We start from the raw sequence: 27,393 nt of genomic DNA, 5'->3' as shown, positions 1-27,393 counted from the left end.
TCATTTCCAGATCTGTCAGCTTGTAAAACAGTGAATGATACTTTGTCATGCACTGATTAACGCGTTCTTAGGTTCCTTTGATAGCTGTGTTAAATTAAATCGTAAGATAAGCTACTGTTTTTTGGTATGTAAAATTAAAGCAACTTCCGTTGGCAGTGAAATCATGTGAAAATAGGTAAACTTTATTAACACTTTGAAGTGTAATTTCAGGGTCTTTATTTCTATTCACTGTATCCTGTATGGATTATACTTTGAAGAGGGATAATTTTGCAGTACAGAACACTGTATAATATGAATTAGAAATAATTATACACCTGTCGAGATATTAGATTCTACACCTTATAATCATTTCTATCTGACAGATGTATCTATTTTATATCCCTAAATAGCTTGCTTTTGTTTTCTAAAACAATGAAAATTTTGTTTTTCACTGAAAATTAAGTAGAGTAAGCGAGGGACACTTTCGGTTTGATTTGAAAAGCAAACATTTTTACTCACTGACATTCAAAGCCGACCAAAGGGACGAGTTGGAAGCACCTTCTGGTGGAAGGAGTGCCTTGTCCCTATTTCCGTCTGCCCGAGGCGACGTTTCCGCTTCCGTCTCCGGCACCTCTGCTGCGTTACGAGACGAGAGAGAGCTGCCGCTCTCATCGAGCGCCTTTTTACCCTCGAGAGACGCATCCCAGCTAATGGATAACACAGCCACCATTTTTTTTCTCTCCTCTTTCCTTTTTTTTTCTTGTACTCGCGACAAAGTGGAAAGACTATAGTTCGTACGCTCAGTAACTCTCCCTTCAGCATGCATAACTCCGTGTACCTCTTTAAGTTACCCTTTTTAAAATTTCACCCGTGAAAAGCAGCTCCTGCTAAGTTTCTACTAGAACGGTCCTCCTACCTCGAGCACCGTTCGCCTCGATTAGCCTGATCGACTTGAAAATTTTAAGTGTCGCGTTTCTAATTTCAGATTCTGTCGCTTCTTTTTCAATTTTCCATTAGAAATCTTCGATTAGTGGTTTTAAGTTCGCTCGTTATATTTCCTCCTGGCTTCATTTCTATCTTAATTAGAAATTCTACGATTGTCCTATATTTTTACTCTTACCCTGATTAAGAATTTCGAGGTCTTCTTAGAGCATCTGCGATATTCTCAAGAAAATTAATTTGAAAATCTTCTGGTAGACATTTTCGTTCGTGGTCTGATTAAAAATTTTAATTAATTAAAGAAACTTCAATGTATCAAGCTTTATTTCACGATTTGTCTTCGCGATAGATGTTATTTTGAAATAAAACTAGGTTTACTTGAAACAATTGACATCGTTCCACAAATATAACAGCCGGCCTTGGTAATTAACGAGACGGTTCGCTTATTACCTCTACTCTCGTAGACACCAGTTACACATTCCTAAGGGAGACTAGGACAACTGTTCTCAGTGTCATCCTGCAGGTTTTCGCGACGTTTACCGTACCCGATTTTAAGGTATTTAACTTTTCGAAGACGAACCTTTCGTTTTATCGTTTACGATTTGAAAATTATCGACATTTCAAACTGTGACAATCTAGAATACTTACACGTACGACTGATCTGTGTCGTCAGTTTGCAGATCGTCTCGTAGATCACCTATTTTCTTCTCGCCGAATTGATTCCGCGGTTCCGCGTTCTGACAATCTCCTGCAAACCAAAAAGATCAGACATTCAAAATCCAATATAAAAATTCAGAAAAAGAATCTAGAAATGACGCAACGCTTATCTTCTTCAGAGTATAAATAACTTTTTGTAGTTTCATATTTAGATATTGTTGACGTTTTTACAACCGCATATTTTATGGATTTAATGGATCTAGTAAATTTAGATTCCTTTTTATATCAAGAAATAGATTTTATATCGATAGAATTATATTTGGAAGCTTTTATAGCGTGTTCCATGAATAATCAGGAATATTTTTCAAATGATTTTACCAAATATCGATAGAGGTTCGATTGAAAGCAAAATATATAAAATCGAGAAAAAGCAATTAACTTTTCTAGTTTGCTGTTATTTATTGATAGAAAAAGAGAAAAGAATGAGAATAGTAGGGAAGGCGGAAACAAGGGTCGACGATGTGCTGGGAAACAGGGAACGGGAGTTTCCATTTCCGTGCTGTAGGAAGTTTCGAGCTGGCCGAGGAGGAAAGTTTTCGCAGTTCGAGATCTTGAAGGCACACTTCGGTTCTGCTCGAACTCCGGCCCGGAAGTCAATGGAAGCCGCGGCACTTTGCGATGCACTGTGCAAAAGTACTTGCATATACCAGTTGCCACACTCGGTTCCACCGGTTTTTCAGCTCGATATTGAACTTTTTATCGGCCGCGTGCGAACGGAAAACGACGGGGAAACAAAGCGCAATAGTCGTTCAGCTCGCGGGCAATGCTCGCGAAAATCGTAGCGTTTCGCAAATTACCGATGAAATTTCCTTATAGAACTTCCCTTTTTTCCCTTCGCCGTTAGAACAGGTAAAACGTTCGCAAGGATAATTGAAAGGAAGAAGGAAAAAAAGAAAGGAAACAAAAGGAACCTGTGAAGTGTAACGAGCTCGTTGGAAATGAAATTGCTTCGAGGATAATTGTTATACTTTCTTAATTTGTAGCAGGGAAATAATGGAAACGGGTAAAGAGAATGAACGGCTTTCTTCGTAAGGGAATTACTGAGCCATTATAAGTGTCTCGGATAAATTGTTACTCTCCTTATTTCTTAACTCTTTCAAATGCTCATAGGACGAAAGTCAAACGTAAAAGAATCTGAACAATTTCTCCTGTCATTAGGAAATTGGAAAAGTTATTGCACGTAATAGAAAAGTAAAAATGCAACGCAGTATTCGATCACATATGACGGCAAAACTTTGAACGATTTATATTTCACCAGCCTTTAAATTACATCTTGAAGTTACAACGGTATATTAATAGAAATAATTCGAGAATTGAAAATAGTTTTCTATTTCCTATTTACCAGTTTGAAAGTTAAACAAATTTCGAGTTCGATTTGATGGATCGCAGAGAAATAACAGAAGCGGAAATAATATTAGATTGACAGGAAATTCGATTTTCTCTCTGCGTCCGCTTAATCTAACCGCATGAAAAACGTAAGCTGGTTACAGAATAACACGGAGCATAGTCTTTGAGAACCCTGTACAGGTACAACCGGAACGTCTGATAAAGTTATAAATTATGGTACATTGGCCTTCGAAGCTCGTCGAGGTCGTTCAACATGGGATAGGTCAGTCGTTGGCTCTAAGTCATTCTAAGGGAGCTTGTACCGCTCCCACCATCGATTTTACGTGAACCGGAAATATAATGGGACCGATCTGATTCGAATTCCGGCGATCGAACGTGTGGAATGTTATGAACCTGTTCATGAAGTGGACGTGAAACTCGTTACCTATGCATTATGGAAGAGAAATTGACGAAAGTAAAGAAAAGGAAATTCGAATAATACCTCGATGGTCCTCTCGATACCTCTTCTCCTCGATAAATATTTAACGACTCGAATTTATTTGATGGAACGTCGAAATAAAAGAATTTCATTATTTTCCAGTACATTGGATAAATAATTTCGAGCTGAGAAAATGAAAATGAATTGCGCTCTAAAATCTGGATGAAATCTCTCTCCATGGTCCGCCGTTTATTTAATAACTAATTTCAGCGAAATGATTATTTATTCGTCTGCATAAAATTCGCTTGGCCTTTCCATTTTCTACCTTTCATACAACCATTAACGCAAATTATTCGTCAATTAACAAAAATATTGGAATATACACAGAGAAGTAAATTAAAATGCATCCACGGCTGCGTGGCTTTGAATTTTTGAAAATAAATATTTTCTGTAATTAGTGGTATTAAGCAAGTTTAAAGGATATTTCGAACGACGAAATGTTTGAAACTTTGAGGGATGGTATGAAATAAATCATTCATCATTGACGCGGAGTTACATGAAAGTTCCATTATCTCTCTCAAATCGTGTCATTTGATAAAAAAGCTTGTAAATCATTAAAAGGCATTGATTTTTGCGTTCCTTTTTAATATCAAAAATATATCACAATATTAGTAATTAAATTATAATTTCACTCTTAAAATATTCGACGTTTCTAACAGACGAAACGAAATATGTGTCGCTATGACGAGCACGATGAAACATGGCGTGTTTCGTAACCCTTCGAGATATTTATCTGAGATCACCGGTTTATATAAAACAGCATTGACAAAGCGTCGTTTATAGAAGTTTCAGGTCAACGCGTACGACGACCGCGATTTGAAGTTCTCTACCGCCGAGCCGAGACGCGGCATTAAGTAAATCCACCTCGAAGGAAATGAGGAAATGCTTACGCGTTTAATTCATACGTAATTACTTCTCCCCTTGTTCGCGTAGGAATTAACCTCGTTATACGATGAAAACTCTAGGATATTCGTTTTCTTTCACCTACGAATCGAAGTGAATTCCTTGGATGGATTAATGGCATCAGCCGTTCGTTTCATCCCTTTCTATTAGACTTCCGTCGTTTCGATGACCGATGTTCTTTAGAGAAATCGACATCGATCTCGAGGTAAGAGACTGATTAATTGATTATCCTATCTTTTCATCGTTTCATTAAGCCTGTTCCAGAGGAGGAGGAGGGAACATTGGCAGGGAATGCTCGATTCCCTTGCCATTTTTCTTTATCGATCATTTACTCCCGCGACTATTGCGTACACATCGGCAAAGTGCCGGCGGCTATTCGATTATACCGATTCCTCGACGAATGAGAAATCCTCTCCTTTTTTTTTGTCCCCTCCCTCTCAACTTCTCTTCGTGCCACGAAATGAAATTTCTTCTCCCGGCGGTGCAATACCGCTGAAAATCGTAGCTCTTGAATGTCACCCGGCGTCGAGGTAAGTCCTGATAAGGGGTATGAAGGAAGCTTTAAGGGAACCGTGTCACCGGGATAGCTGGTTGATGAAAAAATTCCATTACCCTCTCTGGCTCGGCATTGTTACAGGCGAAAGATAAATTCCCGTCGTAGGCTGTGACCGCGGATGGTATCGGCAATCGTAGAAACAAACCGTGGAAAAATTACCCCTTTCGCTCGGTCGAAAAATGCGGGTGCACTGGCCTTCTTTACAAAAGAAGCAAAACTTCTTTTGTCGTTCCCCAGATTTTTGGCGTAGCTCGCAGAGATTATATATAGCGAACGATACCAGGAACTAGAGTTCAATAAAATCGAACGCGCGCTATTTGCGAGCTAGATACTCGGATCAATAGCGTTTTTCAGGTGAACGCGACAGGAATTCGTTTAATTCTTATTGCTTAACAGAGAAGCACGTACGTGATTTTTTTTCGTTTTTTTTTTATCAATTACCTAGGTACCCTCTTTACGGTTGATTAAAATTATAGGTCACACCTTAATGAACAGAGCAATTTTCTTTTTAATTGGAAGTTTCACGATAAAGCTTATTCAATCAATCCTACTATTTGCTTAAAAGTAAATCAGGGTCAATTATTGTTAAATCAATTACTAAGTCAAGTATTATTATTTGAATATGATTTATGCATATAGATGAAGTTATATCTCTAAAATAATAAAAGATAGAATGAAATGTCATTAGAATGTCTCTCCCCAAAATATTTTTTGATTTAATCAATTTTTAACCCAAGTATCTTAATATTAATCTTATAAGGAAACGAATGAAAAGTTTAAATTAAGTCTCCTGTTAAGAACACGCGATATGAAATTTGAGGTACGAGACAAACAGAGAAAGGGAAATAAAAGTGCAACTCCGAGATCCAATAATTGCTTTCATCGCGATGCAAAGCAAACGCCTACTGGAAAGTTTTCATCTTCGATGAGATATGAATTCCACCCTTTTTCCAACTTACCGTTTGCTTTCCAGTAGGAAAAATTAGCCCTGGTAAAAAGTGTTAACGAGTCAAAAGGAAACTTTAGATTTTCCCACACGGCCATTACAGCCGTGTTTCTGTCAGGAGAGTAAAAAAAAAAGAAGAAAGTTAAACTAATTTCGTAATTTCTTTCGTTACCTGACCAACCCAGGGAGGGAGGTTAATTACGCCCCTGGCTTGTACGTTCGTTTCACACTTAACTAAAACTTCTCGTTGGTGTGTTTAAAAGTAGCCGTAAACAGATCACGATCGACGACTGTGTGAGAAACTGTGATGGAAAGCAAAGAGCAAAGACAAGGGGACTGTTAATTACCCTTAGGAGCGATTGAATTTTAGCGAATTTGGTAAATGGAGAAGGGTATCCTTTTATAAAACTATAAATCTACTCGAATATTCTCAGTCTAATAACAGTTTCTATCGCTGATTCAGCGAAAGAGCCCCAACTTTCATCCCCCTCGCCCTTAATCTTTCATATCGAATACCATCTCTAGGAACGGTCATTCGGAATCGTAAAAAGTATCATAAAATCGTGGACACGTAGAAATTCGCGTTGACGAAGTAGAAGCGACGTTGGCCCCTTCTTGTCCGAGGGTTTAATTAAACTTTCGCTACGGATTCGTCAATCTCGCGTACTCGCTTACAATGGTGAAACGAACGAATTACTCTCTATCGCCGTCGGCGGCGTCGCTTTGTTCGACGCTTTAATCGTTTTCATCTGAAGCGATTCTTTCCTTCATTGCGATGCCTTCTGCTGCTTCTCTTTCTGGCCACGTTTCCTGAAAGGAAACTCTCTATCGGACGGGCAACGGTGAACCCACCCTTAAGCGAATTATAAAATCGGGCAAATGGAATCGTTCCAGATGGGAACGTCTTTTTATTTCTCCCTTAACACCATTTATAATCATTTTGTATGTTTATTTTACGTATAAATGTTAAATAATTTAACGAATATATATAATCAATATTTAATTAAGTATCATGTGTTTGATTAATAGAAAAATAATTAGTATTTCTTTGATGCAATATTTTTGTCACACTGCGATTGAAGGGTTGCAGCTCCTCCAGTATAAAAAATGAAAATTCCTATTTAATTATCGTTGTTCTAGAAAAATTTTAGTAGCTCCTTTGAATTGTACCCAGCTGTGTTTCCATCCGATGTTTTATCGATAAGAAATGTCTAATCAAAACGTCGTATCCTCCGCGAATCAAATCGAAATAAGAAGAAAACGATGAGATTTCGCGTTCCGATATTATATCTCCGGTTCCTTTCTCGAACGAAACAGACGAGCGAGGATCAGACGGGTAGAATAATTATTTTCGAATCTCCGAAAGCATCCTCGCCGAAGTAACGCGAACTTCCAAGCAATCGAGGCACGGCAGGGGTGCAAAGGTTCCATGAAAATCTGGAATTTGATCGCAGCTGCGTAGAATCAAGCCGGTTGCATCGCCGACGATTCTCCGCCACGAAAGTATTTCCAGTTCGGTCTTAATTACATGTTTGGCTAACGAAGTTACTTCTTAAGTCAAGTAAACCGTGGCAAGTGTTGCAGCCCCGGCAAGTCTGTACTTACTTTCGACCGACAGATAGTTGGAAAGCACGTTCAACTTAAACGCGAGAAAGGAACACCCTCTGCTGGATGCACCCTCTAACCATGAAATTAACCCGTAGAAGAGTCACGATTTTCCTCGTGCACCAGTTCGCCGGGAACCGTGAACCATGGGATTATTTTTATTGAAAGGAACGGTAAATCCATCGAGGTCGATAATCATTTTCTTCCTGAATAAACAGGGCTCTTCCCTGGTCCATTTTTTTACGTAAACGTTTGAACAGCACCGCGAGGATGAATTTCGGTTACTCGATCGAAAAGTGAGGCGGTTTTTAAATAGAAATTGAGGATGCACGTTGCGATAGCATCGGGGAATGGAAATTTTACTGACACCGTTCGCTACCCCAGTGAAAACTCGACTCTGGTTCCACCCGTTTCCTCTTCGAGGAATTTTGTATCTCGAATTTTTCATTGCTCCGTGTATTTTAAAATGTCAAACGGGGAAGAATACATTTTTGTATTCAGGGCTTTCTCCTGTTCGCACCAGCGCAACCGTCTTAATTAACCGGTCAGGTAACCCGGCGAAAAAATGAAAAAGTAGGATGAAAAGGAAGAAATGAAAAGTCTTGTCCCGGCATTTTCAGCAGTCTTAAGTACTCTGAACTCGCTTCTAAGTAAAGCATAAAAGTATACGTTTCTTTGTCTAGTTGGCGAGCCTGGAAGTTAATCTGAAGGTTTAAGAGGAAACGAGAGAAAAGGATGGGCACGGGAGAGGGTTGAAAAATATCTTGCTTCTCGTCGCTTTCTCAGCGAGATATTAAATGTTCAAAAGATTCATTCAAATGCAGTTCTACTTTAATAGTTTCCAATCGTCTTTGAATGGATTTTCACGACGATTTTACTTCCGTATTTTTCAATAAATTTTTAACGTTCTTTATTATTAACGATAATATACATTAATAACCAGGGTAATAGAATTAATTACTCTGTAACCACTGTTTTATCACTGCTGAAGCCTATTATATCAAACCTGGCTAATATACATCGTCCTAGTTGAAAATTTAAATCATATTAACCCATCCCAGGTACACGTGAGCTTAATTAACCCTTTCAACACCGAATTGTATTTCCCATATAAGTGATTAATTGTTACTTTTATTTCATTATTATAATAGAAAATGTAAGTATATGAAATATGAAATTCTATTTATAAAATTTCAGATCACTTTGAAATCTTTCATTTTCCCTAATGAAACTTTAATTAATATTAATTCATAAATCAGCTGATACGTTCAACAGCAAAACTAATTACGTATACTGGTACAGAAAGATGTAGAGACAAACAGGAGAGTTCAGTGTTGCTTTGTATACTCGCAGTTTGCAGTGTACCGTGAAAATTAACAGAATTCGCGTCAAGTCCCTTGTAGTTAGGCAAAACCTAATCTAACGCTGGTTAAAATGGCAATGTGTAATTATAATTATTCAAATGATGAACGTTAGATACTTTAACAAAGCTGGAGGATTTAAGAAAAATTCTTAGCTCCTCTATTTTAATGAACACTGAGAGGATTCATATTCTTTACAAATAACTCCATTTATTTTATTTAGAAACAAATCCTTTTCAAATTCAAAACGAATTCCATTTTCATTCACGTTGAACGAAAATTGTAGCAATTTAAAACGTGACTTTGCTACCGTACAGAAAGTACAATTCCTCAAAGGAGCGTACCGAACAATTGTATAGCTGAAAAATGAATCAGTTTCGTTGAAGTTCTATTACCGATACGACCAGTTTCCGGTTACTAATATCTGTTACGATGAAAGACAGCGGATAGACCACAATGAGGGCCAACTTCGTCGAGAAAAGCTAACTTCATCATCAATTCAGATCCCCTATTCTCCTCCGGCAAAATGTTATTTACCTTGGGATACGACGTGGAATACGCGTGGAACCTTTGATTTATTAGAACTAACCCGTAGACTTCTGCAAATTCAGGAACAGGCGCTGAGTAATTTATTCTTAGGTAAACTAATTAATCGATCCCACGAAAAATTGATTTTTTACCATTTAATTCAATCTTAAAATATATCCAGGACTAAATTGTAATTACACCATATGAACTTACATTCTAAAGTTAAGAAACTTCATTAAACAACTAAATTGCTGATGTAAAACGTAAACTCGCGTCAGTGGTGTTGGAAGTTTCTAGGAACACCTTTCACAAGTTACACATTCGTTTAGCGTGTAATAACGCAGCTACAACACAGTTATTCACCGTGTGTTATCGACTGTAATCTTTCATTCTCATAAATATATTACAACACATCAGAGCGTAATGCGTTCACTCTCTAAAGTACCCTCGGGAATTTTTATCAAGACATTCCACCGTTCTTTTTTTCTAAAAAATGTTTTAAAAGTTTCGAAAATGCCGATGAATTTTATCTGAAAAACTTTCCTTTGAATTTCAAAACTCCCTTTGACACTGTAACTCGACGAAATAATGACGATAGCAATGAATAATATCATTATTTCTACCTGAAATTTGATTTTCATTATTTTTCGTCGCTTTTTATTCTCGCTGAATAAAACGTTTAAATATTCGTTGCTCGGAACGCGTTATCCCATTAGCCGGAACGAATAACAACGGAAGATTTCTCGCGGAAAATATAATTCAACGAATCGTATGAAGTATAATACGACTCATTTACTTTCGTAACGCACGAATCCACCGGAAACGCGCTTTGCCTGAACGATTCCGTCACGTATCCCACCTATGTATCTTTTCAGACAAATCCTGACGAGATTCAAGTTGCTTATTCAATTGTGAGCCACATCGATTCCCTCGGATACAGATAAAAATGAAGAAAGGAAAGGATTTTCAAATAAAATAGTAGATATAAAATGAGAGAAAAAATAACAGATTTTATATTTTTCATTTATCAAGAATCATTTTTATGTTTGTTCATATGTACTAACGAATCAGGAAACAAGACGAACATTTTCAATTGTCCCAGACGACTTTCTTTCACTCCCCCATTTTACTCGTTGTTTCTCTGGCAATACCATTAATATAAATGGTCAATAACGCCAAGTGGATTGATACAGTGAAGAGACGAGAACCGAATGGACGACGTTTTCTTGCCATTTTCGATATATTTGACGCGCGTTGAATCGCGCACAGATGTCTACCGGGTGTACCATTTATCTTGGCCATTCCTTCTTATTTCCCGTGACGCGTCGAAAAGAAGTTGTTACTTTCGAGCCAACAAACGTTATGATTAATGGTTTTTCTTCGGTGAAAAATATCAAAGTACATTTTTCTGGTGATAGTGTACCGTTGCTGGCGACAGCACTGTCAAGTATTCTCTAACAAATGCTGCGTTAAATATCGTGGACTTTCGAAAAGTATGCAGTTCGAATTGAAATTAAATTTTCCATGTCCTTAACCTTGATTCCTTTAATGGAATTAAATTAATTTATATTCTTTTTCTTTTGCTGACAGTGTTGCTTTGACGATAATGAAGATATAACCAATATCAGAATACCTTACTTATCTCTTTTAATTATTCAAATTTGGTAATTTATCGAGCGAATCTCTTAACCCCTATCGAATCTTATCATTTCAATTTCTGTTAGCTGAAATTCTAAGATCCATTAACCAACCAACTTCCATCCGACAATTCCAGATGGGTTACTTAACCGTTTCGTCTGATCCTGACTCGTCTGTTCCACTTATGAGAGAGAGCAGCTTCTGTGACTCGCGAAGTACGTATTAACGAGACGATGGATAACGAACACAGATTTTCGAGAGGTATGAAGCTGACATCGATTGACGACCATAATGAGACGCTACATAGTCGTCTCTTAGAACTTGCTAACTGAGTAAATTACACCCTCGTGATATGTTAGATGCACGCGAGCTCGGAGATCTTGGTCTCGAGTATGTTTCTACGTACGTGTTACAAACCGTGGGATTTTGCAATGATTTCGTAGACTTCTTGGAAATTTTATGAAACTCCACGAAAGTTGGTTAAATTTTAAACTTTCAGTGTCTGGAAGTTTGGAAAGTTTAGCAAGTTACACCGAGTGAGGCTTTGCTGTAACGCTTGTTCGCGGATAGTTGTAATTATTGCGGTCGTCCGGGAATTCGAAATCTTTCAAAGCTTTTATCTGCTCGTAAACTTAACAACGTTGCTGCATTAAATATCGTGAACTTTCGAATTGAAATTGAATTTTCCGTGTCCTTAACGTTGATTCGCGTATTTGTTATTTTTCCATTGACCTGGAATTAAATTAATTTATATTCTTTTTCTTTTCTCGACAGTTTTGCTGCGACGATAATGAAGATATAATTGCGGGGACGGTAATTACAGCGACTGAAGCGGAACTCGTTAAGTGTCGTCCTAATTATCCGATTTATCGAAACGAGAACGAGAAGTTGAAACGATTCTAGGGCGTTTAGAAGACGAAATCGGATCAGCTCGATGGAAAATCTCTACGAAACCAAGAGATGCGTATACCAGCGACGATATTTCCTGGAGGAAGGCCCACCCCGTGCAGCGATGCATGCCAAAAGTGCATAAAATAGCTGTTCCCTCTATCTCCTAACGTCCTGGGCACGATCAAATATTCTCCGGAGTACAGTTTACAGGGAATTTCATTCGTCTGAGAACAGCGACGTGTTACGTTGGTAATATACCAAAGGGAATCATTGTTGCATCCGACAGTGAGCCAGCTAGGCCGAGAAGGTCATCCAAACCTCCGTGGAATTCGTATTAGAGCGTCGCGAACGCGGTGAACAGAATTGAACGGCTTGACAAGATGATTGTCGTACAATTTGCGACATTTCAATGGAAGGTTACGGTTGCGATCAAGCGATCGTTGTTTCGCGCTTGAAACAAACTCTCCCTAAGGGTTCCTCGCCATCGTGTAATTATTCGCTGAACTTAACGCTTGACAAACAGGTGTGAACGTTTAATTTTATAAGCTTTAATTGATTTTAGAAGCGATCGAACTGAATTCTATAAATTATATCAATGTTATTAGATATTATTCTTTGTAATTCATGGTATATTATTAATTATTAATTATAGGAATATGAAATAGACATATATTTGATTAGAATTGAATTAATTACTGCGATGAACTACCAATGTTTCAAATGCAACATCGATCCGTATCCACGAAACCTTGAAACGCTTCGATTCCCACTGCGTATTCGGTTTATTTTCGACGAATCACGGAAATTCGGATTGCACTTCATCTTCGAAGAAGGAATCGCTCGATCCTTGAAACGGTAACGGTGTTTGATGCTATAAACCAATCGTTTCAGCGTGAAAGAACGAACACGGTATTGTATCATAATTGAATGCGACTTTATCGTTATTTTAATTAACAGATACATCGTAGTTCCTCGATTTTTATTATTCCTTGCCATTCCTTTCAATCGAAATGATTTTGCACCGAACGAAACAAAAGTGATTTAGAGATAAAAATTTAATGCGTTAAAAAAAATAATTCTTAAGCGACATTTTCTAATAATTAAATAGCGTCGAAATCACACGGAACAAGAATTATATTAATTAAAAAATTTAACTTCGAATTAGTTCAATGAATTTGTCAATTATGTTTCATGGAACGTAACAGCTAGACAAAACGAAACACTTGTCATCGAACGATCGCTCTTTGTTTCCTGATACGAGAAGCAATTGTTTAGCGATAACCCCCGCGAATTCAATAAATAAGAATGATTTACTCACCGAACGGGAGAAGAAATCCATAGAGAAGCGATATGACACAAAAGAGCCGCATTAAATTCGCACTTTTCTCGACACACATGGCGCGTAACACACTGTTATCAGCCGTTTTCAAACACTCGTATCGTGCCGTATCGCGCGGCCACTCGCGTGGCTCTGAGAGTTCCTCGTTAGATTTCGAGTTTGAATCTCGGTTCTTCTCTGTCTTTCGCTCTTCATCCCGCACGCAGCCTCCGAAAGTCTAGCGCCTGCCCGCTGACAATATCACCAATCAATTGCTCCAACTAGATGGCATCACCTTGCAGGGAGATGCAAAACTGTAAGTCGATAAGATATCTCGAGACCTCCAAACAGCTTAATTAGTCCAAACGAAACCATACCGATACTAATTAGCATGGAAACAAAAAACTCGACATGTATTTGTTCTTAGGAGTATATGATTTTGGGGTTCCAGACACCCCCAAATGTAGCCATGTAACTATAGAGCACAGTAGGTATGACAGTCAGTCTGGTTTTACCAATCCCTCTTTTACCACACCTCGCACTCCCAATTAAAAAGACACAATTTGTACACTCTTTGATTATATTTTTGAGAAACCAGTCAAAATTAGGACAAGAGGGAAAAATGATTAAAATAGATGTTTGATAAACGTGTATTTATTCCATGAACCTTGTTAAATAAAGCATTTTACAAAAAGCAACTGAGTTATTTCATTTATTATTCTAAATTTCTTTTTTTATTTTATTTTCTAAGTTTATTTAATTTATTTCATTGATTTTCTTAGCTAATTAAATAAGCTCACATCCCTTTCATTTATTATTTTATCATTCCTTATGAGCTAATAAAAATCGTATTTTATTTCTTTTTACGCATAAATTAACATTTACTGAATTTTATGCACACTAATTACAAAGCTAAATGTTCGTAAGTACTGATAGCCGACTAAATGATCAGAAGCTCGATCCTATAAATTAGTCATTTGGTATTGAAGCGCGTCAGTTTGTCTTCGGACGTCGAAGAGGAAGGATGTACTCTGGCCTCCGATCGCAGCGCCATCTATACGAGAACGCAGGAAACTACTCGACAACTTACCAATTATGTTTTCGAGAATTCGTGACCTGTGGGGTCACTGACACCCCACGATGATATCAGGTCGGTATCCACAGGGCGTTATTGGCACAACGGGGTCCTAGACACCCCGGATACCATAACGTCGGTATGCAGAGAGCACCACCGGTGCTTCGGGGTCTCTAGCACCCCATAATGATATGTCGGTATGCAACCTACATGAAGCTACCCGGAAGGAGTAATAAAATATGATTATTTTTAATTTTTCTTAGTGTATTTCGTTTGTAAATCGTTTGTGATTGATTGTGAGTCCATTTTTAACGTTTGTGACAAATTAGTTCTTTTGTAATTAACAATTTTACTTCAATCATAATGTCAGCCGAAACTTTTTAATTTGTAATTGCAGTAATTTTTCATAATAAACAGATTTCTGATAACTGATAACTGTAATTGATTGGAAATCGTTTGTGATTCACAAATGTATAATTTTCATTGTTTGTGAGAGAATAATTTCTTAATTATTTACAAGTTTGCTTTATAATAAATAATTGTAGTGCGCATGCGCTACAGATCCGGTCGTACACATCACTACTTCGATCAAGTGAGTTTCAGGATTTGTTCGTTTTTCGTTCTTATATTTCGCTAGATCCGGTCAAACCCATCACTATTCCGAACAAGTGAGTTTCACGATTTGTTCGTTTTTCGTTCTTATATTTCGCTAGTTGCTACGGGGTCCCTGACACCCCGGGTAGCGTAACATCGGTGTCGCCGGTACCACGGGGTCTCAGACACCCCAAATGCCGTAGTGTCAGTAAGCAAAGAGTGTCATCGGTGATTCGGGGTCCCTGATACCCCGGATGCCATAATGTCAATATGCAAACAGTGTGAGTGGTGCTTTGGGGTTCCTGAGACCCCAAGATGACATATCGGTATGCAGAGAGAGTCCCTGTTGCTTCGGGGTCCCTGGCACCCCGGATGTTATAATAGTGGTATGTAGAGATATTCACGGCGGTTCGGGGTCCTTAATAACCCAATAGGATATTAGGTCGGTACGCAGAGTTAGTCACGGGTGCTTTGGGGTCTCTGGCGCCCCGGATGGTATTATATTGGTATGCAGAGATACTCACCGGCATTTCGGGGTTCCTGATATCCCAGATGATATCATGTCGGTATATAGAGATAGTCACGGGTGCTTTGGGGTCTCTGGCGCCCCGGATGGTATTATATTGGTATGCAGAGATATTCACCAGCATTTCGGGGTTCCTGGTACCCCAGATGATATCATGTCGGTATATAGAGATAGTCACGGGTGCTTTGGGGTCTCTGGCGCCCCGGATGATATTATATTGGTATGCAGAGATACTCACCGGCATTTCGGGGTTCCTAATACCCCAGATGATATCATGTCGGTATATAAATATAGTCATTGGTGCTTCGGGGTCCCTGGCACCCCTGGATAATATCAGGCCCGTATAAAGAGGGCACAACCAGTATAATTTTTTTCTAGAATTTATTTAATTTACTTCATTTACTTTTTTTTGCTTATTAAATAAGCTCATCGAAGAGGAATAACATTTATGATTATATTATGATCAATCGAGGACCCCACTTATTTTACTTTTTCTAGTTATATATATAATTTTATCCCTCATTATAGGCCAAGACCATCTCACTATCCCTTACATCCCTGCATTCCTTCCATCCCAGCATTCCTGCAACCCTTAAATACCCTTTTTTTTTTTTTTTTTTTTTTTTAACGTGGTGGAAATCTTCAGAAAGACACCTTCAGCCCCCCTGGGGAGGGGCCGGAGGTAGTGTGGGATTTTTACCCACTAAAACCACCACGGTGGCCTGCGCTAGGGCGGTAGGGAGGGTCCTTTGACCCACCGCCATGTGCCAAACTCCGCCGATATCGGGGCCCACACCCGATGCCGGCACCCCTCAGGACGCGTGCAGTGGTGACCGGGGCCCCAGCCCCGAACCTCTACAGGATTCCTTTACTTCCGTCGTTCTGTTACATCTTTGCATCTTTTCATCCCTTAAATCCCTTCATTATTATCATCCCTACATTCATTTCATCCCTGCATTCTTTACATCCCTACATTCTTTTCATCCCCACATTCTTTTCATCCCTACACTCTCTTCATCCCTACATTCTTTTCATCCCTACATCCCTTTCATCCCTACACTCTTTTCATCCCTACATTGTTTTCATCCCTACATTCCTTACATTGCTTCATCCCTTACATCCCAACATTCCTTTCATCCCTACAATCTTTTCATCCCTACATTCCTTACATCTCTGCATCCCTTATAATAAATATATTATAAAGACTGCTTCGAGTAAAGGTAAGTAAAGGTAAGTTAGTTCCTCTTTTCTAGGGGCGCTATTTTTTCGACATTTTCGACAAAACAGCGCCCCCTAGCGGCAAAAATGTGAACTAAAACCTCGACCTCGAGTCAGCGCCATCTGGTTTTTGAAAAAGGAACTAAATCAAGTAGAGATTTTGGCCCTCTAGCGGCAAAAATGTGAACTAAAATCTCGACCTCGAATCAGCGCCATCTGGTTTTTGAAAAAGGAACTAAACCAAGACGAGATTTTGGCCCTCTAGCGGCAAAAATGTGAACTAAAATCTCGACCTCGAATCAGCGCCATCTGGTTTTTGAAAAAGGAACTAAACCAAGACGAGATTTTGGCCCTCTAGCGGCAAAAATGTGAACTAAAATCTCGACCTCGAATCAGCGCCATCTGGTTTTTGAAAAAGGAACTAAATCAAGAAGCAATTTTGGCCCTCTAGCGGCAAAAATGTGAACTAAAATCTCAACCTCGAATCAGCGCCATCTGGTTTTAGAAAAAGGAACTAAATCAAGAAGCAATTTTTGCCCTCTAGCGGTAAAAATGTGAACTAAAATTTCGATGTCGAATCAGCGCCATCTGGCGGCGAAAAAAGGAACTAAATTTGTATAAAATGGCAGGCCTTATAGAATGTAAGGAATGTAGGGATATAAGGGATGAAGCGATGTAAGGAATGTCGGGATGTTAAGAATGCAGGGATGAAAAGAATGTGGGGATGAAAAGAATGTAGGGATGAAAAGAATGTAGGGATGAAGAGAAGGTAGGGATGAAAAGAATGTAGGGCTGAAGAGAATGTAAGGATAAAAAGAATGTAGGGATGAAAAGAATGTAGGGATGAAGAGAAGGTAGGAATGAAAAGAATGTAGGGCTGAAGAGAATGTAGGGCTGAAGAGAATGTAGGGCTGAAGAGAATGTAGGGATGAAAGGAATGTAGGGATGGAAAGAATGTAGGGATGAAGAGAATGTAGGGATGAAGAGAATGTAGGGATGAAAAGAATGTAGGAATGAAAAGAATGTTGGGATGAAGAGAATGTAGGGTTGAACAGAATGTAGGGATGAAAAGAATGTAGGGATGAAAAGAATGCAGGGATATAAGGAATGAAGAGATATGTATAAGGAATGTCGGGATGTAAGGGATAAAGATATGTAAGGAATGCTGGGGTGTTTAGCAGATAGATCTGCACCCCTCGACGGTCGCTATAAGACTGATGCTGTTTCACTTCTCTCTATTGATAACTGTGCCGAAGCCAGCTACCTTTACTCGATAAAGCAGATTGCGTTTGTTCTCAAGGCACAAATTCACGACCCTTTGAGAACAAAGGCACTACTGTTGGATAAGAAATGATAAGATATCCTTGAAGCATTAAAATAATAGATAATAAGTAAATTTATCATTAAAAGTGCACTGTATTGCTATTGTTTTTATTATTAGTAATATTTTAATTTAATCTCTAAATTATCTCATACTTGAAATTATATGTTACAAAAACTATGTATATATTTATAATTTTCATGCTTTTACAAATATCAGTGATGCATATCTTAAGTATATAATCACGAAAATATTAAAAAAGTGACACTTAATGTCAAAATAACAACGTAAGATGAAAAATATTGGAAGACTAATATTTTTTTATTGATTTTCTTATAAGAGCCAATCTTTGTTTATGTGCCTCTGTAACTGTTGCTCGCTTATATGGACGTACTTCATCTGTACCGAAACCAGGGATCCACATATTCCAATTTCTTTCTGAAAGAAAAAGAAAATACATAATATTTTATATAAAATTTAGCGTACCAATTAATTAATCACATGTATAATATACAAAACAAAATATACCTAAATGTAATTGTACATCTTTTACTTCTACAGTGTTAGCATGACGATGCTTAGCCAATAAACATGCTGCATTTACAGTTGTTTCCACAAAATCATCTGCCAACTGTAAAAGCATTTCTTCTACTTCTTCATCTAGCTGTTCAGTGGGATCCACCTCTTTCACAAGATCTTGTAATCGAGTTTTAGTCAAAAACTAGAATTAAAATAATTTCAAAGGCTAAATAAATGAAGATTTTATTAATAATAACATACATACCTGAGGAAAATCATTAAAAGAACTTTGGTGTTGGGATTGTTGTTGCTGTTGCGTAGATGATTGCTGCACTACCTGTTGTTTTGGAGATTGTGTTACAAATTGTGCCTGTTGAGACTGTGTCTGAGGCTGTAATATCTGTACTACTGTATTGCCACTCTGTATATTAGGAACATTAGATGATGCCTGAGTATTAGGCCCTATAGATTGTAAACTACCAAGTACAGGTGTTATGTCAGAACCTGCATTGGTAGTCTGTACAAGAGCTGTTTGTTGTGACATCTTTTAGTCCTTTTACTTATTATGCCTTTCTTTTACTATTGTTAAGTATATTTAAGCAATCGAAACTTATAAAACATAGCTATTTGTTATCTTAAAGCGTAGATTCACCAAGTTAAGGTGTATTACCACGATCGTGAAATATTTTGTAATAACATAACTACATCCAATGGGTTTTAAACCGCAATGTCTTGAACTTTACATGAAATGTATTACTGTATTGTCTATTGGTTCACCTAACATTTAGTTCAGTTTATTATCCACAAAGCACAAATAAATCTTTTAATGCATGAGCGCCTTTTGCTTCTGGGCGCTGTCATCGATAGATTCAAGATGGCCATGGTGTATTATAGAAAAGGAAACTTGAAACGTTTAAATTACAATTTTTAATGGTATAGAATTTTTAATCTATTGTAGAGAATTTACTTTAGGTTTTAACAGTATATGGAACATTAATTTTTCTCACTCGAGCTGAGAATATCATACAAAAAAACGAAAACGAAAATGTCATTTTTCGAGACGAGCTGATCTCGTGAGGAATCTCCGATGTCAACGGGGAAGATGATTTCCTTAGTTTTGTGGCGATTTCGCCAGTGATCAAAGCAAATTGACCGATTGTAAGTTTATTTTTTGTAAAATAGCCCTGTTTAAAGGCATACGTTTTTGTTATTAAAATATTGTACATTTATATGATGTTAAAAAATACACTGTCATTTGAAATAAATGTTCTATAACCACCTTTTTTAATAATTAGATAAGATGTACACGTTCGAGTATAAGTTTTAACTGATACTATAATATTATTGAAAAGCAAATATATAACTGATAATTTAATTATTAGTTTAAATCGTTATTTTATACAAGATACTCTACAGTTAATTATATGATTCACTTTTAAGAATATATTCTTTATATGTTAAAATTTGAAATCATTGTATTTTAATTCAGCTGCATTTACAAATGATATAAATTTATATTATGTGTTTTTAGTGCTATTTAAATGACAAATATGACTTCTTCTTTAAATCGAAAGCGAAGCTCATCTGTTAGTTTTACAAGAGCTAAGGATGATAGTGAAAATGCTACAGATGAGATCCATATATCTCTGGCACCATATATACAAACATATTTGGCACACAGTGGTCAGGGACTTGGATGTTGCGGTATTAGCCTTCCAGTACCATTTGAGCGTGCAGCCTCAAGGTCTTGGTGGAATCCTAAATTTGATTCAGAAATACTTGAAGAACAATTTAAAAGAAGTGCCTTTCCACAAATAAGATTAAGATTTCGGTATGTAGCACAATACCATTTAATTTATTTTCATAATTATTAATTATATTGATCTGTGTTATTTTAGATATGCCCTAACATACATCTTGCTAGTTTCTTTGTCATGGTTGGCATATTTTATTATAATTGGAACTGAATATAATACTACAACATGGCCAGCAATAGCAGCAATTTTTATTACTGTTGGTATAATGGTATCAGGAGTTTTATACTTAACGCATACAGATTATTACAAAGAGTATGTGTTGCAAACTTCATTAGGAGTTGCAGCTATGCTTTGCATTTTGTCATTACTTTTTCTTACAATAATTCCACCCTATATAGATGGCCTAACTTTAGTCGGACATTTTGCACTATGTTCGGAAATTTTGTTATTAATTTACACTGTGCTGCCAATGCCATTATATGCGTGTTTGGGAATATCAACGATTTATTCCTTTCTATTTGAATTTTTAACTGCCTATTTGTATGGTTCAAAAACTGCAAGAGAAAAGTTTTTCAGCGAACATACGTTACCAAATATTTCTACAGGAAACGATGCCATATTAGATTACAGTAAAATATCAACAGCTGCATATTCTTCTTTGAAAAGTTTTAATAATAGTCAATTGTCAAATGTGATGCACGATAACAACGAATATATAATTGCAACCATGAAGACACCATATTCCCAAGATTCAAAATTGTTATCTGTTCTTGGATTGAATTCGTCTAACCAAGAGACCATACTTGGAAAAGCATTTGGAATTCTGAACAATACAAGTATAGCGTCGACAATAGTTAATATTAATTCCACTGTAAATGCTTCTAATGATTTAATTTCCAAAGATATAAACAATACAACTTCGATATTGGGAGGAGATGTATTAATCCGTAGGAACGGTGAATTGTCAAACTATATTTTAAGTAGCAACATATCTAATCAATCATTTTCGGACGATAATTATTTTTCTACAAATCTTGGGATAAGAATTTTAATGCAAGTTTGCATTCATCTGATAGGAATACATATTTTAATAATGACTTTTGTAAGGATGCGCGGTACGTTTATGAAAGTCGGCCAATCTTTATTAGTCCGACGTCAATTAGAAATGGAGAAACAACTTAAAGAGAAAATGATTCACTCCGTAATGCCGCCGAAAGTTGCCGATTGGTTAATGGCAGAAAGCGAGCGTGAAAGAGAGCGCGAAGATTCTTTAAAGAAAGGATCGATACCGTCCAATAACACGGATATCCGTTCGTTATTTCGACCGTTCAACATGCATTCAATGGAAAATGTTAGTATTCTATTTGCCGATATTGTTGGTTTTACACGAATGAGCTCGAATAAGACTGCAGAAGAATTGGTAGGCATTTTAAATGATCTTTTCGAAAGATTTGATGATCTATGCGAGCATCATGGATGTGAGAAAATTTCTACATTGGGCGATTGTTACTACTGTGTAAGCGGATGTCCTGAGCCAAGATCTGACCATGCAAAATGTTGTATCGAAATGGGACTAGGTATATTATTTTTCTTTTATACCATGGAAATAAAACGCGTGTACAAAGTATAATTATTATATACATTTTAACAGCTATGATAGAAGCTATAAAACAATTTGATATTGAAAGAAGGGAGGGTGTCAACATGAGAGTTGGAGTACATACCGGAACCGTGCTTTGTGGAATTGTAGGTACTAAAAGATTTAAGTTCGATGTTTGGTCTAATGATGTGACATTGGCAAATAAATTAGAAAGTACAGGAAAACCAGGAAGAGTTCATTTAAGTGAAAAAACATTAAGTTTTCTTGATGATGGATACGTTACAGAAGATGGAGAATTAATAAATGGTATTAATAATTATATTATTATATATAAATGGAAAGTATATACGTTCAGGTTATTTAATAATTAAAATTTTTTCAGGTATTAAAACTTATTTCATCAAAGGTCGAAGATCTGATTTTACTAATCAATTTATAATGAATATTACATCACCAAAAAGTATATCGCCTTTAATGCAGTCGCGTCATCGTTTGGCCTCGTGTAATAGTCAATCTAAATCGAAATGTCACTATCTCCACATGGTTACTAATACAAGTAATTATAGAATCAAAGCGAACTCTTTACCAAGTATTCTAGATTCCGAAAACGGCGATATCGATACGACGGATGAAAAGGAAAATGCAAATAAAAGTCCCGTATCGGTTGCTAGTTATGGGAAAAAAAAGTTACGAAATAAACCTTGGAGATATTTACAGAGGCAACGAACTACCGAAGAAATGACCCCGTTAGAAATGGAAGAAGCTAAAGCAATTATTGCTGAACGATCAAAAACTGAATCTCATTCATACGAAGATCGTAATGGATTTAGGCAGGTCAAAATCGGATTGAAAAATCTTCTTATTTCAATAGGTAATCGTATCATCTCATTTGTATATAAGTTGCATTACCTTACAGAATACATCTCAAAATGACATTGAAATGGATCCGAATCCTGTACCTTCTAGTCCTTTATTATCTGGTCAAGAGCCACTCAGTCGTGCCTCTTCTATGTGTAGTAGAAAAGATTCTGGAATCAGAAGTAATAGCAGACGTAGCAGTATACAGCAACAGGTATAATAAATATTTGCATTGCTCAACAATATTATCGTTTAATAAAAAATCATTTTAATGTTACAATTTCAATGAACAGCAACGTCAGCATACTCCTTTTCCTCCTGCAGTTAATTTTCACATTTTAGCTGTTTTTGATGAATGGTATGGCTCAGGGTGACTTATTAGCTCACAGAGTGAGTGGTTATTATACGTCTAGCTCGACGTTAAACTCTGCTCACGAGCCATCGTCTTCGGTACCGCCATATCCGTTTCCTCCGGCAGTGACGGATACTTTTGGTGCATGTTTTCATAAGTTAAGGAAACAATCTGATCTCCAGTTAATCAGGTAAGTGAATTAAAATAACTTTATATTTTCTAAAAGGATAGTGCCTCATTAATTTTGTTCGTTTATACAGGTGCGTTCAAGATAATGTAAGTTCTCAACGGTCCTACTTTGTGAAACCACCACTTTCGAGTTTGACACTTTTCTTCAAGAACAAAGAAATGGAAAAGGAGTACAGAGAGAATGCTCACAAGGTTAGCGAATGTATCAGTGGCAACCCACCTACTCTGGCTACCTCGAGATTCAATACGTACTTTGATATTTTAATATCGGCATTAGTTTACACTGCCGTCACGGTCTCGCTTTTCTTACTTTGCGAACCAACTTTGTACTATATGATCTTTTCTGTATGTGCCACCACCATCCAAATTATAGCAGTGTCGCTTTGTGTGCGTCAACTATTATATCCGAATATGATCCACGCGACGTTGACACAACAATTATTTAGGTTTTTCTTACAATGGTACCCTTGGCATATTTGCGGCGCGGTCCTGGTTGGCTTACCAATCACGTCTATTCTTCTCAATTATACATGCAGCAATTTTCATAGTTTGAATAATTTCGAATATTATTACGGCTATTTGGTCTTTGTCGGTTTAGTACATTTTTGTAATTTCACGCAACTTAATTGTTGGATGAAAAATTTCCTGGTAACGCTTATGGGTGTAATATTTCTTTTTCTCATAATGAATCATGTATCGTACAGTCAAAAGAATCTCGGTAATGTTACAGATTTAATTAGCAATCAAATTAACGCAAATAATTCACAGAAAATATTTAACGGTACTCTCCTTCGGTCTACATCAAACTTTGCTATAAAGAATGCTTTCATAAGGCAACGAGAAGTAGAAATACGATATCACGAAAGATTGTACAATTCCGAGATTTTTTTGGATATGATACTTTTACTTCTGCTGGTTTGGTTTTTAAATCGTGAATTTGAGATCAGTTACAGATTAAGCTTTCACGGAAACGCGGTAGCGGCAAGAGATAAAACTCGCGTCCAGTCGATGAAGAATCAAGCCGATTGGCTTTTGCATAATATTATACCAAAATACGTGGCCGATCAATTGAAGACCACCGCTAAATATTCTCAAAATCACAAAGCCGTAGGCATTATTTTTGCAAGTATAGTCAATTTCAATGAACTCTACGACGAGTCTTATCTAGGTGGGAAAGAGTATCTACGTGTGTTGAACGAACTTATCGGCGACTTCGACGAGTTATTAGAAAAGCAAGAATTTTCGAACGTCGAGAAGATCAAAACAATCGGTAGTACGTTTATGGCTGCAAGTGGTTTAAATCCACAAGTCAGACAACAAAGTGAACACGATTACGCGCATCTATTTCAATTGATAGATTTTGCTATGGCGATGCACAAGGTAATTAATGATTTTAATCGAGACCTGTTAGGCTTTAAATTGATCTTGAGAATTGGCTTCAATTACGGTGACGTTACCGCTGGTGTGATCGGGGCTACTAAATTGTACTATGATATTTGGGGCGACGCTGTAAATATAGCATCCAGAATGGATTCTACCGGAGTAGCTGGAAGGATACAAGTGGCCAAGAATACGTTGGATATTCTCACAGAACGATACGAGTTTGAACCACGTGGCCAAGTTTATGTTAAAGGGAAAGATAACATGGACGTGTTTCTATTAATAGGAAAAAAGAACGATGTTGATACAACGATAAGCGCTTAAATTATTTCAAATGCCTAAGTCGATTAAGTCGAATGAACTGTACATGGAATTATTTGATTGCACGTTACACTTACATCGAGCATATGATCTTTACAGGATCAAAGCTTTTAGCGATCTCGTAAGAAATTTGTATAAAATCTACGGTAGGTGTACCGTCGGCGTAACACGTTAACCTAATACGTACCTTACTCTTCAATTGCTCGCTCATTAAAGATATTTATTCTTAATGAAATATTCACTGTATTTTTTTACGTAATTTAAGGGTATCGGATACGAGACCTATAAAAACCTACCTTTGTAATGTAAAAAGTACAAAATCGAATCAATTTTAAAATAATGAAATTTCTCCTGATATTGTTATGAAACAAAAATCTGTGCTAAACGTATATCGAGACGAATAGCAGGCATTGTTAATGTTTGTATGCTTTCTGAATGAACGAGCGAACGTATAAATGACCGGCTCTGGTTGTTGTCGACAGTTCCTAGTTATAAAAGTGCGACTTATTTGATAACTGTTAGTTATCATATATGTAAAAAGCTTTCTGATAACTTTCTTTTATTCTTTCGATCTGTTGTACGAGATTATTATAATTCTTTTCTTTTTTTTTCTCTTTGCCGTAATAATCAAAATTATTTCTATTGTAAATTAGATATGAAAATGTATCAGATCACTTTCAAAGTATCAACATCGTAACAAAAGATATACCTCGAATCTCAAAATATTCTTTAAGACTTATTTGTTCGGTAAATTATAGCGGAGCCTTATATCTATCACCGTTGTAATTATGTACATTCGTTCAGTGTATGTCATATTTTCGTTGATTATTCGCACTGTATAAGAAATATTATAACGAAGAAAAACCTGTTTTAAGGTTACTATAAATCTCGAGAACATAGTACTCTATAATTCCATGCCAAGTTTTGCATTCTGTTTTAGTCGAACGTAACGATGATAGAAAAATTATTTCAAGCTGCATTAAGGGGGTAGACCCGGGTAATAGTAGCGCGTTGACATTACCGGCAAAAATGGGCATAAACATGGGTTTACGCGCTTCCGTTATTCGTCCTTGTATGACAACATTTAGGGCTGGGTTAGGGCTTATTCGAAGGTCCAATGCACACCGCTCAACTCATGTTTCAGTGGGATTATGTTGATGTTTAGTAATATAAGCGCCCAAAAAAGAGGTAAAAAATCGACAAAATGCATTCGCGGAATCGAAGCATTTTTAGGCCACTAAAAGAGTGCTGTGATTGAAATCATGAGTTGAGCGGTCTAGCCACAACCCTTACCTGTAAATTAAGATCTATTTTGTTTTCATTTGTTGCGAAATAAGGACGAATAACGGATGCCCCTAAAAGCATGTATACCTTATAAAATTACCATTCCATCAATATTAATCTAATATTTATCTTGTTTCGTTAATTATCGGTACAAGAATCATACAAAAACGAGACTATAAAAATTGTGAAATATTTTTCGCTACATTTTACTGCAGTTTTGTACTTCAGACAGTTTATAGAGATTCGGTATATAAATCTCTTTGAATCTCTCCTGTTTGTATGCGCATTATACACGTACAACAATGTTACAAAACGTCTATTGAACTCCAGCATTTTTCTTGTCCGTACTTATCACCAAATGAGTTCACGAGTTTTTGGGTATTTTATAAAAGTAGACACGCGAATTTTTAAGTGAATAGAAAGGGTATTGGATAAAGCATTTCACCGTTAAAATGTAGACTTTTATGAATTTTGTAACATATGTGTAGTTAATTATAATAAGTAAATTGACTGTGTTTAACAAAATGTAATATCATGGAATGTTATCGTTTCAACGTACATAGAAACAAAAGAATCACCGCGATAATAATTTAAAATTATTTATATATTCGTTATTATTTAATATTTACGAAGCACAGTCTTTGTCACGATAGATCTTTTTTTTTTAACTATATATCCGTCATCAGACAATTTTTAAATTCGATTCGATTTAGTGGAGAGGGTTTCGTCTCCCCGGACGCCTTGAGTTCGGGCCGGGGAGCGCTAGGTGGCGGCGATAGGAATTGTGCTCTTGCAAACGCTCGCCTGGCATGCGGCTCGAATATATACAAATTTCAAACTGCGGTATGATAGGTGTCTGGGGCAGGGGTCGTCTGTTGTCAGCCCCACTGACGACAAGTCTGACAGACGATCCCGAGACGGAAATACCGTTTGTTTTCTCGAATGCTACACGATTGTCACCTGTTATCGATCATTATGTGATGTGTAATGGTAATCATGTAATGTACTAATCTGATTTTTCATGCGATAGCTACGATGCTGTATTATTCACAATAACAGAATATAATTAACACAAATGAAAATAGTAACAATAAAACGTGTAAATGTTACTGATGTTGAACAAGAGCCACGTAATAAGCATTTGAAATGCTACATTTTTTGTCAATTTTAAACGTTAAATAAAGATTGCATTT

General features: G+C 36.9%; 3 protein-coding genes across 6 annotated transcripts in view; 1 reads left to right on the top strand and 2 right to left on the bottom strand.

The window, feature by feature from the left end:
* The window catches only part of LOC117602597 (uncharacterized), a 29,550-nt gene extending 16,127 nt beyond the window's left edge, over nucleotides 1-13,423 (bottom strand). For 2 of the 3 annotated variants that reach the window (XM_034320823.2, XM_034320822.2), the window contains exons 1-3: nucleotides 13,207-13,423; nucleotides 1,567-1,666; nucleotides 499-686 (exon numbers count right to left, since the gene is read on the bottom strand). In XM_034320823.2, the coding sequence (XP_034176714.2) occupies nucleotides 499-686; nucleotides 1,567-1,666; nucleotides 13,207-13,285 (367 nt within the window). In that variant the 5' untranslated portion in view covers nucleotides 13,286-13,423. The remainder of the gene's footprint in view (nucleotides 1-498; nucleotides 687-1,566; nucleotides 1,667-13,206) is intronic. The other variant, XM_034320821.2, reaches the window with a different exon arrangement.
* A 4,690-nt stretch (nucleotides 13,424-18,113) lies between these two features.
* Taf12 (TATA-box binding protein associated factor 12) lies at nucleotides 18,114-19,003 on the bottom strand. The gene is made up of 3 exons (XM_034319636.2): nucleotides 18,725-19,003; nucleotides 18,469-18,661; nucleotides 18,114-18,378 (listed from the first exon to the last, which is right to left on the bottom strand). The coding sequence occupies exons 1-3, from the start codon at nucleotides 19,001-19,003 to the stop codon at nucleotides 18,251-18,253; spliced, it is 600 nt and encodes a 199-aa protein (XP_034175527.1). The 3' UTR covers nucleotides 18,114-18,250.
* Nucleotides 19,004-19,475: 472 nt separating this feature from the next.
* Ac13E (Adenylyl cyclase 13E) lies at nucleotides 19,476-26,021 on the top strand. 2 transcript variants are annotated; one of them, XM_034319635.2, is made up of 9 exons: nucleotides 19,476-19,617; nucleotides 19,991-20,290; nucleotides 20,358-21,793; nucleotides 21,868-22,122; nucleotides 22,199-22,650; nucleotides 22,733-22,888; nucleotides 23,017-23,216; nucleotides 23,287-23,407; nucleotides 24,163-24,356. In XM_034319635.2, the coding sequence occupies exons 2-9, from the start codon at nucleotides 20,001-20,003 to the stop codon at nucleotides 24,205-24,207; spliced, it is 2,955 nt and encodes a 984-aa protein (XP_034175526.1). In that variant the 5' UTR covers nucleotides 19,476-19,617; nucleotides 19,991-20,000; the 3' UTR covers nucleotides 24,208-24,356. The 2 variants fall into 2 exon arrangements, with proteins under 2 accessions (XP_034175526.1, XP_034175525.2); XM_034319634.2 differs by having other exon boundaries at nucleotides 23,287-26,021.
* Nucleotides 26,022-27,393: the final 1,372 nt, after the last annotated feature.

This window comes from Osmia lignaria, chromosome 13 (assembly GCF_051020975.1).
Source record: "Osmia lignaria lignaria isolate PbOS001 chromosome 13, iyOsmLign1, whole genome shotgun sequence".
Taxonomy (NCBI): domain Eukaryota; kingdom Metazoa; phylum Arthropoda; class Insecta; order Hymenoptera; family Megachilidae; genus Osmia; species Osmia lignaria.
Note: the sequence above shows the minus strand (reverse complement) of the source record. Positions and strands in the feature narration are given on the sequence as shown.

Bases quoted from the DNA above. Each gene is read 5' to 3' on its own strand.
- Taf12 (XM_034319636.2), bottom strand. From the start codon at position 19,003: ATGTCACAACAAACAGCTCTTGTACAGACTACCAATGCAGGTTCTGAC. The intron at 18,662-18,724 runs GTATGTATGTTA...TTTTAATTCTAG, and splicing joins CTTTTAATGATTTTCCTCAG to TTTTTGACTAAAACTCGATT. The intron at 18,379-18,468 runs GTATATTTTGTT...TTTTTCTTTCAG, and splicing joins AGATGTACAATTACATTTAG to AAAGAAATTGGAATATGTGG.
- Ac13E (XM_034319634.2), top strand. From the start codon at position 20,001: ATGACAAATATGACTTCTTCTTTAAATCGAAAGCGAAGCTCATCTGTT. The intron at 21,794-21,867 runs GTATATTATTTT...ACATTTTAACAG, and splicing joins TTGTATCGAAATGGGACTAG to CTATGATAGAAGCTATAAAA. The intron at 22,889-23,016 runs GTATAATAAATA...TTCACATTTTAG, and splicing joins GTAGCAGTATACAGCAACAG to CTGTTTTTGATGAATGGTAT.